At 44.1% G+C, this 12,093-nt stretch overlaps 1 protein-coding gene across 1 annotated transcript in view; it reads left to right on the top strand.

The window, feature by feature from the left end:
* HUWE1 (HECT, UBA and WWE domain containing E3 ubiquitin protein ligase 1) overlaps window positions 1-12,093 on the top strand; it is a 1,134,422-nt gene that overhangs the window by 462,240 nt on the left and 660,089 nt on the right. The window contains exons 27-28 of the mRNA XM_080273518.1: window positions 3,563-3,803; window positions 4,121-4,298. Of these exons, the coding sequence (XP_080129644.1) occupies window positions 3,563-3,803; window positions 4,121-4,298 (419 nt within the window). The remainder of the gene's footprint in view (window positions 1-3,562; window positions 3,804-4,120; window positions 4,299-12,093) is intronic.

The following is a 12,093-nucleotide window of genomic DNA, read 5'->3' as shown; positions in this document are numbered from 1 at the left end:
GTCCTCTAGCCTCCAGATAGTATGGGTTCATAAGAGCTTCAGTGGATATTGGAACTACTGGAGCTTTCAGCACCTTGGCAAGACCACTTTTGTTGTTTTTGCACATTGCACCCTTGTCAGATAGTGCAGGTGGCTGTTTGTTAAACTCATGTTTAAGGTGATTCTCCATATCCAATTGGTTCTTCATCACACGTGACGCGCATGAAGAGTAGTGTGGGGTCAACCTCAATGTCTTTGCCACAAACAGTGACAGTATAGGTTGCAGCACCATTAAATATAACCTTGTCACTCCTTTTGAGCTTAACATCAGTGTAGTTCAGGCCAGTGATACATACAGCTGCCTCCTCACCTGATTTGACAGCACAATCTGCATTAGCACAAATAGATGCCATGACTCCAGTATCAGTGCAGACTAGTCTTTTGTGGTATTCACCTGTATAGGCAAATGGCAAATGGTGTGATAGGTAAATCCAAAAGGTGAGAAATTGTCTGCTATCACACACAGTTGTGGATTCCCGGAGGTCTGTGTGTTTTTTGGTGCTGACTGACCCCAAAGGCCTCCCCTTTGGTCTCCTCTGAAGCCCTCACCCATCATGAAAATGGATTTGACAATCATGGTGATACTTGGCCTCAGCTGCTACGAGATCATCAACATTTGAAATGCGTGCATATACAGACTCTTCCCAGCTATCAGTTGCTCCATCACCTTGGATGCAACAGATGATAATAGTTCAGTTGTTACTGCATCACGAGTCGCCTCATGGTATTCCTTTGGTTGTTTGGTGATTTTATTATAGTCCACATATTTCTCACAGCACAGACAGTCTTGTTTTATATTAAAGATAGTGGCCGGTGAATGGCAGGTGATTTTTTTTATGCACTTGTGTCTTCAATTCTTCTGACTCTTTTGCCATTTTGTGTATGATGGCATGGTGTAATGGTCTTTGCACCATTTATGAGGTGGAACTGGCAGCACTTTAGATAATAGCTTTTCATCAAGTCAGTCCCTCAGATCAGCAATAATGTTCAGTATTTTGGGCTTCTTTCTATGACAGCACTTTGGTCAGGGGTGATTGGCATATAAAAAAAATCACAAATATCACACTGTTCTTGTGCTGCCATCTTGTTCCATTCACACTCTTTTTGCCATCTGTGCACTTCTGCCTCTGAAGAATAAAAACATCTGATGAAGTATACTCAAGTTTATAAATTCAAAGCAGAGCTCTCAATACAGTACAGATTTTCGATTTTTTGCATGTGGCGCACGTTCTCTGTGTATATCAGTGGCATAGAATTCTTAGAATAATGGAAGAAATGGATTTATCACTCCTTAAAACCCATAAAAAGTGGTATTACATGACTATGTGTGAATTTTAATCACTATGCTGTATATTCATCCCTGCCGATGGTGACCGTGTTGAATTTTTCGTCCCATATGGTTAGCTTATGTGGACTGTTTAGAATGTTTGTTGATTATTGACTTAAGGTGGTGTCACACTGGGCCAAAAGTGGCCGAGATGCAAGCCAGTTTTGAGCCACTAGCCCAACTAACGCACGGTGAGTGAGTTTTCACTTGCGAGGTGAAATGGATAGCAATTTTCGCTCACAGCTTGTTGGTGGAATTAGAACTGAAATGAACATATACTCTATTAATTTTGTAACTGGTGAGAAAATATTCAGTTACCACAGAAGGAAACTTTAACTAAAATTTTTAAGTAAATACATTAGGTGGTGGCGACCATCATCCACTCACTTGATGTAGTGCTGCTTACTTCTTCCAATCATTCATTTTTTGTGTCTGTCCTCCTCTCTTCCTATTTTTTCCATCTTACCTGTCTCTTCTTATTGTTTTTATTTCCTTTATGGATGGCTTTACATTGAGTGACAAGCCAAATGGTTTCCAGTAAGCCAGGAAACCATTTGGAACGCTGGGTGGTAACCATATAACCAAACCATACGTGCTTCCTACGTGTCAACAAGTGGGTTGGTGGAGGGTTAGTGCCCCTCCCCGTAAAACAAATAACTCAAAGTCAAACAGTCACCTTACGGGATTATGGCTTCTGGCAATAGATAGATAGATAGAAATTTTAATTCATATGGCTTTAATTATTTCCGTTCTTTTCTTGTTACATGATATCATTCTTTGGACACTGGTGACCAGCTGCAGAGGCTGTCTGTTTTGTATCCAAACAAGTGAAAAGGAGATTCACAAAAGCTGCTTGCATGTTAGCCACTTTTGGCCCAGTGTGATGCTGCCTTTAGGAGACTTTTACATAGCTTTCCAGAAAAAAACAGCTTTCTCGATTTTTTATCATGCATATCCTTAATGCCCATGGGCTGTGAAACAGGAGTAAGTTTTGGGGAATGCTTTTTCAAAACTATTGGAGAAATTTCACGTGGACCCAGGGCTTTGTTGGTTGGTAAATTTTCGAGGATAGATTTTATGTATCTAGTCTGTATCTACTGTATATTGGAGTGATTTTGGGAAAGTCAAGGTCAAGTACAGGAACGTTCTGACTAACTTTCTCTAAGGTAAAATTTCTGGCAAATGCACTGGCAAGAATGTTAGCCTGTCAAGAGGTACAGTGTTTCCGTCTGAAGATTTTAGTGGGGGGATGGGTGATGACATGCTGAAAGTTAGTATTGAAAGAACTTGGAGTTAACCAGAATATTATGTTGTCAGTAGGATTATTTAATGTTTTGGATATTGGTGAGCATGGAAGTGAAAAAGTTACTACATGACAGTATTGTGATACCAACTCTAACATATGAAAGTGAAGCTTGGACGTTGCTGGAAGGACACAAGTCAAGAGTGAGAGCAATGGAAATGAGTTATTTAAGAGGAGCCTGTGGAGTCACATGGAGAGACAGGCTGACAAATGAGGATATAAAGGAGCATTGTGGTGTTGATGTGGATTTGATAGGAAGCGTTAGGAAGAATACACTGAGGTGGTTTGGCCATGTGGAGAGGATGGAGGGCGAAAGACTGACAAAGAGAGTGTATGTGAGTAAGGTGGAGGGGGGAAGAGGGAGGGGGAGGCCGAGGATGAGATGGAGGGTTGGGGTGGAGAGGTATATGAGAGAGGGGGGTGTGAGTTGGGAGCGGGGCAGTGAAATGGCGGGGGACAGGGCGACGTGGAGGTGATTTGTTTGTGGCCACCCCGAATGGGATTGTGGTGTCTGGCAATAGATAGATAGATAGATATTGGTTGTGAAGAAAGTTTGATTTTACAAGACTTCTTGCTTATTTTGCATGGTTTATAGCAATTGTAAAGTATTTCAGAGGCCTTTAAAATAAAGTGCCATAGTGTTTTAATATTGATATTTTTTTTTTTTTTTTTTTTTTTTTTTTTTTTTTTTAACTGCAGTTTAGTGTTCTTGGGTGAAATAAATCATAAGAGAACCAGAGCAAGGTATAGACTTCTTTGTAGTTAAGGGTTAATGATGTTACATAAAGCTTAGTTTGAGTGCTGATTTAATGAAGGTAATAGCTATATGATTAAAATCCTGACCTCCCTGTATCCTAGTAAGCACTCCGAGACACTCCCACTTTGTTGAACAGGGCATGTGTTGGGCTGATGAAACTTGGTGTTGAGCCAGACACCCTACATGCCCTGATGCGACTGTGCCTACGTTTGACGAGGATATGGGAGCACGCCTGCCTTTTTGCCAGCCTTGGGGGTGTGCGGACATTATTGTCCCTCACTGAGAGTTCAGGGTTCTGGGGCTTCCAAAATCTCGCTGCCCTCCTGATGAGACACGTTCTGGAGGAGCCCGCCACACTGCGCTACACCATGGAGAAGGTCAGAATCAAAAGTTTCTTTCCTGAAATGTTTTTGAATTCAATAATCTAGCCTTGGGCCTCTACACCATGAAAGTGGAAATATATGCTTTGCTGTCCTTTGATTCATCTAATATTGGCAGATTGGCAGTCACATCCTCATCTTCTGTTAGATCTTTACTAATATTTTGTTTAATCTGAAGGCACCTTGACCCAAATTAAACTACAGAACGTTCAGACTTATTTTCCCTATAAGTAATGTAGGTGGCAATTTCTCACCGTGCAGTGCTTTCTGGAAGTACATCACAGTGTACAGGTTAATGACAGGCTGATTTGCAGGTGGTGCGGTCATCAGCTAGCAATAACACCATGTCTGGAGCAAAGGAACTTCATTATCTTCTGCGCCTCTTGGCTCCTGCTGCCTGCCGCCACCCGCAACTCTTCACAGAGATCACACAGCAGTGTCTTCGCATTGACCTCAACATGACCATCAAGAGGAACCTAATGACTGCTAACAGTAAGTAATACACATCTCATATTAAGAGTGTGCATGAACAGTAATTCCTCCTCATCATCATCATCTGAACCCAGGGATGGCCTGATGGGGGGGAGGGTACCTCCTGCCATGTTTGTTTTGGGTTGGTAAAAAAAAAAAAAAAGTTTTTGAGTTGGTCGAAAAATTACAGAGTTGGTCAAAATGGAGAATGGAGATTTTTTTTAAAACATAAAATGCAAGGTCTCTGTGAGGACAATATATATATATACATACAGTATACACACAGTTGGGCCCCTTGGATAGCAACCTTATTAATCCAGCAAAATGGCCGCTATCCATGAAATCACTATCTGTGGGGCAAACTTCTAATCTAAAAAAATTAATACAGTCCTGGACTCCTTCAGCTATACTCCTTAATATCACATCATATTTCTTTAGTAATAACATAAACTTACACTACATATTCAAAGAAGATTAACAAACTTACTTTTAATTCATTTTGAGTGCTTCTTAGTGATAAATATAGTTATCATACTGTTTCAACCTGCTAGAGCCTCAAAAAAATGAATACTGCATGCACTCCAACTAAACCCTAAATTCCTACTGTGAACACTAATAAAATAAGCTTTCACTTAACATGCAAAAGGATAAACAAACTTGTAAATCACTTTTGCTATTTATTGTTAAAATTACTGTCGTGCTTGGTGGTTTCTGTACCGCAGCAGACTAGCGACCACGGCCCTGACTCTGCTCACTCTCAATCTTTTGTCCCTAGTCTTCCTCTCGTCCCTCACATCGTAACACACGCAAACGAACTTCATTCTCGATGCAATGGGCCTCTGTTTCCTCATTTTCCCAACCATCATATAGGTCCTACTCAAGCTGAACAGGGGGCATGTCGACATCATCCTCTTCGTCTGGTGAGGCATTCAAAATGGCTTGTCTTTGTTCCTCAAACCTTTCTTGCTGCTGACTTAAAAATCATGTGATCAGTGTCTGGCGCCTTGCATTTATTTTGTTATTCAGGTTTTCGGTGAAGATTTTTGTCAGATCTCTGAAATACACTAGGGCTTGGTCTCGACAGTTAAAATGGAGAGAGGTTACCTGGTCTTGAACTTCGGACAGTACGGCCAGGATTTCAAACAAATCCTTCACTGTTGGCTCATTTGGTTTCTTTTCTTCTTCCTTATCTTCTTGCGCTTCCTCTTCCTCTTCCTCATCTTGGTTCAGCATCTCCTCAGCAGTTTCTCCTCGATTTTCACCTCCTACCAAGTCCATGATTTTTTGTCAGACACACACAAAAGTCCCGGCACAGTTCTGATTACGTCAGCAGTCTCATGTGCCATCACCTGCAGCTCCTGCCTGGCTGGCTTGCCCACCTGTTTCAAATGTGGAAGCAGGGGGGCCCAAGCTTGTGCAATGGTGGCTTGAATGATCTGACCCCAAGCTTCACAGAAGAAATCCACGGCATGCTTTGTCTTAAAAGACTTCCAAAAGGCCTTGACGGTCATTTCCTCTTGACTTGCCTCTTGATCAGGTTCACTGTCGCTAGAGTTAGCCTCTGGGATCTCCTTCAGTTCTCGAAAGTTATCAGTCTTTTCCCTCAGTTTGCTGTGGAGCTTGCCATAGAAGAAGAGTTTAGTGTTAGCAATTAACTCCTGATCTAAAGGTTGAATTTTGGCGGTAGTATTGGGAGGCATAAAAACAACCTGTATGCTAGGGTGGCAGTCTGCCATGAAGCGAGCGTGCCCGGGTGCATTATCCAGGAACAACAATATTTTCCAGTCAGTATTTTTCTTCTTGCTATACTCGCAAGTCTGGGGGACAAAAATCTCGTCTAACCACTTAATAGAAAGGCTTGAGGTCATATATCCAGTGCTGTTTGAGTACCACACACAGTTGGGGAGTTTGTTCATATCACAGTGGCGGTAGGAATGTGGTTTGGCATATTTATAGACAATAACTGATTTTATTTTGAAGTCCCCTGAAGCATTGCAGCAAAGCAGGACACTGAAGCGATCCTTGGCCATTTTGGTTCCAGCTGCCTGACGAAGGTTTTTGTGGGCATAGGTGTCCTTGGGTGATTTCTTCCAGTACACCCCAGTCTCGTCACAATTAAAAACTTGATCTGGGGTGTACCCTCCTTCCTCCATAATAGTCTTAGCAATTTGGGGAAATTCTTGTGCAGCTGTAGTGTCTGCAGATGCAACCTCGCCCAGGTAGAAAGCCAGCTTTACCCCGCAGTGTTTTTTAAACTTGTGTAGCCACCCACATGAGACATTGAAAGGAGCAGGATTTTGGATATTTTTTTTTGCACATAGCCCCTGGTACATTGCTATTGACCTTGCACAAATTTCTGATCCATCAACACTTGCTCCTTGTCTTAATCGCCTTGCTAACCACTTCATTACATAATGTTCAGTCACCACTTGGAGTCTTTTTTTTTTGGTAGTGTCGTGCATGGCCCATCTAGCTCCATCTGCACCACCCATAAAATACTTTGTTGTGGTTTTTATTGCTGCCTTTATCTCATCCTTTTTCTTTCTTAAGTTTCTTGCACTCGATTCAGGCACATTCAACAGTTTAACAATTTCACATGTCTTTGCACCGTCTTCAGTCATCTGGATTATCTTTTTCTTCTCCTCCACGCTGTATTGTTTCTTTGGCATGCCACACATGTATTCTCTGGGGTGGTGGTGGCTCAATCGGTAGAGAGGTGGCCTGCGGTCCTAACGGATCCAGGTTCAAATCCCCGCTGGGCAGGGAACAGTTTAAGGATTTGAATTTCATTAAATCAGGCTTTATTGATCTACCAGAAGACTCGCTGACATGTCGTAAAAATACCCCTGCTAATACCAATACACCAGTCCTGTATGAGACAACCCTAGCATGTATTCAATAAGGATGGTGGGTGTTAGTGCCAAATTGGTGACATGTAGAGGTGTATGGTATGTAGGAGGACTACTGGGCCTTGGGAGCAGGCTGTGAAGCCTATGCCCAGAGTCGAGCACATAAAAAAAAAGAAAAGAAAAGAAAGAAAGAACTGCACTTCCTGTTTTTTTCCCTGGGCCACCGCCACCACTTGGGCCAGCCCCCAAAGTTGAAGCCATGATAATAGAACACTCAGTAGCCAGACAATTAATGAAAGGTCACGGTGAGACTGCGACGAGTTGAATGAACACGCAGCGCGTGGATAAACAGTGGGTCAATGAACTGAGTGAGGATAGACTGACACTCACTATCAGTGTTACCAAGGTCTGACCAGGTGTGACCCTGATAACTCTACCCACCAACTCGCTAAGTGTTAAATGCCTAGCGAATTGACTCTAACCATGCAGCATTAATCGCTGTGAGATATCTGTGCATTCGCTAAAAACGCTTTCTGAGGGGCTCCACTGTATGTATATGTATATATATATATATATATATATATATATATATATATATATACACAGTCAATCCTCGTGAATCGCGTGTTAATAAAGCACGGATTCGTAAACCATGGCTAAGTGGCTGTCAGACTGCCGGCAACCTTAAATTACTGTTTAAGTCACAAAAATCATGGACCTAGGCAACCAAGTGGGCCTTTTCCTAGAAGAATCGTAAACCACAGCATTCAAACTGAAAATTGCGACCCAACAACCAATCACCACGGGTCCCTGGTGGCATATGTGCATACTAATGCTGCCATGTTGTTGTTGGTCTTGTCCCGCCAGTCCGCATACTACAGACCGTCACCGTGGAGCACGAGAGCTACATGCCTTTTTTGTGCAACTTCCCCCAGCCTCCTTCCTGCCATGGTCCCTCCTAACCCCCCAATGAAGCACTCCAGCAGTATGGCGTCAAGAAGATGCCGCCATTGTTGTACAGTTAATGTTTGGAGCTCATTCGTCGTGTTGAGAAGGGAGAGAAATTTTCAAAGCTGGCGAAAGAGTTTGGGAAGAACGAGTTCTTCCCAACACCACACCACTCCATTCACTTAAGCAATTTCATTATAGGATTAAGGTGAGATCCTTTAACATTGCTTATTTCTATTTAATACATGCACTGAATATTCCGAAATTTGTATGTTTGTGTTTGATGGAACCTAGATAGGTGTAGGTAGGGTGCTGTGGGGGCGGGTTGGCCAAAGTCCAGATCCAAATCAATTTTTCACATAAGAGTTATTATTTATAAATCACGGAACCCGTAAATCACGGCAGTGGTCCAGACCCAAATTGCTGCGATTTACATGGATTGACTGTATACTTATATAAGTAATCCCTCTAATATCCGAACGCCCAATATCCGAACATCCCCACTAACCGGACATAATCGTCCCGGGATCCAATATTCTCAAAATGGCCCGAAAACCACTAAAAAATCGAAGAAAGAAAAAAAAAAAAAAACTGCCTGTAATTTGAACTTGGCGCGTGGGGCATGGGACAGCTTTGTTGTGGCGCGTCATTCCTCCGACGTCCGCTAGAGTGCCCCTGCATCCTTCCCACTTACCGCCTGTCTCTCATCGCAAGTGCACGCTCGTCGTTGTGGCTCCCCACGTGCTCACTTTTGTGGTGGTGCCTTACCTGCTGCAGGCACTTCTGATTCTCTCGTGCCTCTTCTTCGTGTGTGTGATGATGGCCCTGCCGCCTGAGAAGAGGAAGAGAGTGGTGTTGACTCTGGAGAAGAAGCGGAAGATATTGGAGAAAGTAGATGCGGGGTGGTCTTCTTCCCGCATCCTCTGCGAGTTCAACCTTGCCCGATCTCCTTTGTGTGATATTAAGAGATCCCAAGACAAACTCATGCAGTACACGGCTGACTTCTCATTGAGAAGCAAATGCAACGTGGAGAGGAAGGTGATGTTTACTCCCAAGTTTGCTGAAGTCGACCGCTCCACGTTTATTTGGTATCGGCAGCAACGTGCTGCTGGTGTGATGGTACGTGGTACGGAGCTGAAGGCTGCTGCTGAGAAGTTCGCCAGGCTTCACGACGCCCTAGACTTCAAGGCATCCGAGGGTTGGCTCTTCGCGTTTAAGTTACGGCATGGCCTTACCAACCGTAAGTCTCATGGCGAAGCTTTGGACACTAACGAGGATGGAGTTGACAAGTTCCGGCACAAGGTGAAGGGCTTGATCGACAGGGAGGGCCTCACTCTCAGTCAAGTCTACAACGCTGACGAAACTGGTTTAATCTATCGCTCTTTGCCAACAAACACTCTAGCTGAGGAGATGAAGAAGCGTGTACCTGGCCACAAGCTCTCCAAGGAATGGATATCTGCTTTGTGTTGTGCCAATGCTAACGTCATGCACCGGCTTAAGCCCGTTATTGTTGGCCGCGCAAAGCTGTCTCGGTGTCTTCTTGGGGAGATGGATGTCCATTCTCTTGTCTGGTACCATTCTTTGAAGGCATGGTTTACAGCCCAGATCTTCAAAGACTGGTTCCACCGCCATTTCGTCAAGGAGGTCATACATTACCTGACGGAGACACTGGGAATCCCACGCGACCAGGTAAAGGCCCCCCTCCTCCTCGACAATGCACCTGCCCACCCATGCGACAAGGACTTGGTGGCTGAGAATGGCCGGATTAGGTGCATGTTTCTGCCACCTAATACGACTGCTCTCATCCAACCAATGGACCAAGGAGTGATCGTGGCAACGAAGAGGCTGTACCGAAGGAAGTTCCTGGACGAGGTGATGGTTGTTCTCGAGGACAAGGACGAGCGCAGGGAGGGATGGGACACGCGAGGCCAGCGGACTTTGGAAAACCTTCGCCGCTACATCAAATCTGCAATCTACAACTGGGCCAGTGCATGGAAGGAAATCCCTGTCAAGACTCTAGAAAATGGTTGGTCTCATCTGCTTCTCGTAACGGATGTGGAGTACGATTTCGTAGGTTTTGACGTGGATGACTTCCATGCACGTCTACATAAGCATGGCGATGATGTTGATGTGGACGATGTGCGTGAGTGGTTGGATGACGACGAGGGCGATCCTGGGTATCAGACCCTGTCTGATGTCGAGATCGCATCTTCAGTTGCAGGTGTCAGTACCCAGCTTGAAGATTCCGATGAGGACGGCGACGATGATGCGGACTCCTCTCAGCATGACACAACTCCAGCCATCCCCAAGCTGAGCGCACTCCGGGAACACCTAGAGTTCGTTCTCGACTACCTGGAACACCTGGACTGCGACAGGGAGATGGGGCCCTTGGGACTTGTGGAGGAAGTGCATGCTTTCAGGCAGCGCATCATTAATCGTCAGAATCATTGTTCTTTGCGTCAATCAACCACTGACAGTTTTTTCAGGCCCGTGACCCCTGCTGTGCCCAGCCCTGGCTCCACTCCGTTGCCTCCCCAAGACAGGCCCTCATGCTCCGAGCCACAGCCCAGCACATCAGGCACGGTGGAGTCACAGCTCGACGTGAGTTTGCGTCTGTCTTCAGAGTAGTCTGCAGTGGGTACGCCATCACCACGACCCAGCAACGCACCCCTAGGTCACCTGCCAGTGATACTCTCGGACTCTGACAGTGAATAGACGCCAAGAACTTCTCCACTAGACCACACCGGAATTTACAGTGTTGTGTAGTGAAAAAAACAGTGCATTGTGTTAATGATTTACAGTTGTGAGTGAAAAGACAAACAATTTTTGAACTAAATTTAACGTAAATAGACTTGTGTTTTTGCTTTAGAAAATGGTTATAAGAGTGGAAAGAGTTAAAGTGCAGAGTGCAACACTTATTAAGTTACAATGGAGCATAAGTTAGACAAGAGTGCACACTGTGAAGAGAATGGACTTCTGAGTGCGAATGACTAAGTTCAGTGCAAGACTTCATGAACAGTGTACTGCAAGTGCTTCAGGAAATCCTTCTTACTGTCAGAGTCTGAGAGGAGGTGGTTATTCATCGAGACGGCCGTGGACTTGCTGTCAGTAGGCAGAATCTTTCATACTGTACTCTACTGTATTTTCCATACTATACTTACCTCAAACACCTCATTTCACTCTTTTATGTCCCTTATTGGTGTGAATATGCTGTGTCTTAGGTGCTATGCATGTGCAGTAGGGAGGTGTTTTTCTAAGTTAGGCTAGGTTAGGGTCCATAACTATCAGTCCAGGAGACATGGACTTGTAAGTACCCAGAATGTTGAATATTGTATGAACCTACCTCAGAAACCTCATTTTATGCTTCTTTTGCATTTATTTCAGTCTTTTATGTGCCTTACTGATGTGATCTGGGTCTTAAATAGGTGCTATGTATGTCCAGAGGGAGTTGTATAGATGTTTTTCTGAGTTAGGGTCCATAAGTACAAGTCCATAAGCTGGGGCCCAATATCCGGACAGAACCACTATCCGGACCTGTCTATGGCTCTATTACGTCGGATATTGGAGGGATTACTTGTATATGTATACTGTACAATATATATATATATATATATATATATATATATATATATATATATATATATACTGTATCAATCAATCAATCAATCATTTCCTGTGGCACCCTCGGGGATGCATAGGGCCTCGATGAACTCACACTACCACATCCTATCTTGTGCTAACCCCTCAAGATCTCCCCAACACTCATCTCCAGCTTCCCGTCTCATTGTCCTCACCCACGTCTCTTTTGGCCTTCCTCTACCTCTCCTACCAAGTGCCACCGACCCTGGTGTACCTCGCACTATTCCGTCTCCTATACACATGTCCTAGCCACTTCCTTCATGAGAACCTAACATATTCATCGACCGGCTGCACTCCCGTTATTTCTCTAATTCTACTATTTGGTATCCTTTCCCACCACTTAGCTCCTAATATTCTTCTAAGTGCTTTGTTTTCAAACA

This window comes from Coenobita brevimanus, chromosome 55, assembly GCF_032717465.1.
Source record: "Coenobita brevimanus isolate Jiangsu-jjx chromosome 55, ASM3271746v2, whole genome shotgun sequence".
In the NCBI taxonomy this organism is placed as follows: domain Eukaryota; kingdom Metazoa; phylum Arthropoda; class Malacostraca; order Decapoda; family Coenobitidae; genus Coenobita; species Coenobita brevimanus.
This window is presented reverse-complemented; position numbering and strand designations above follow the sequence as displayed.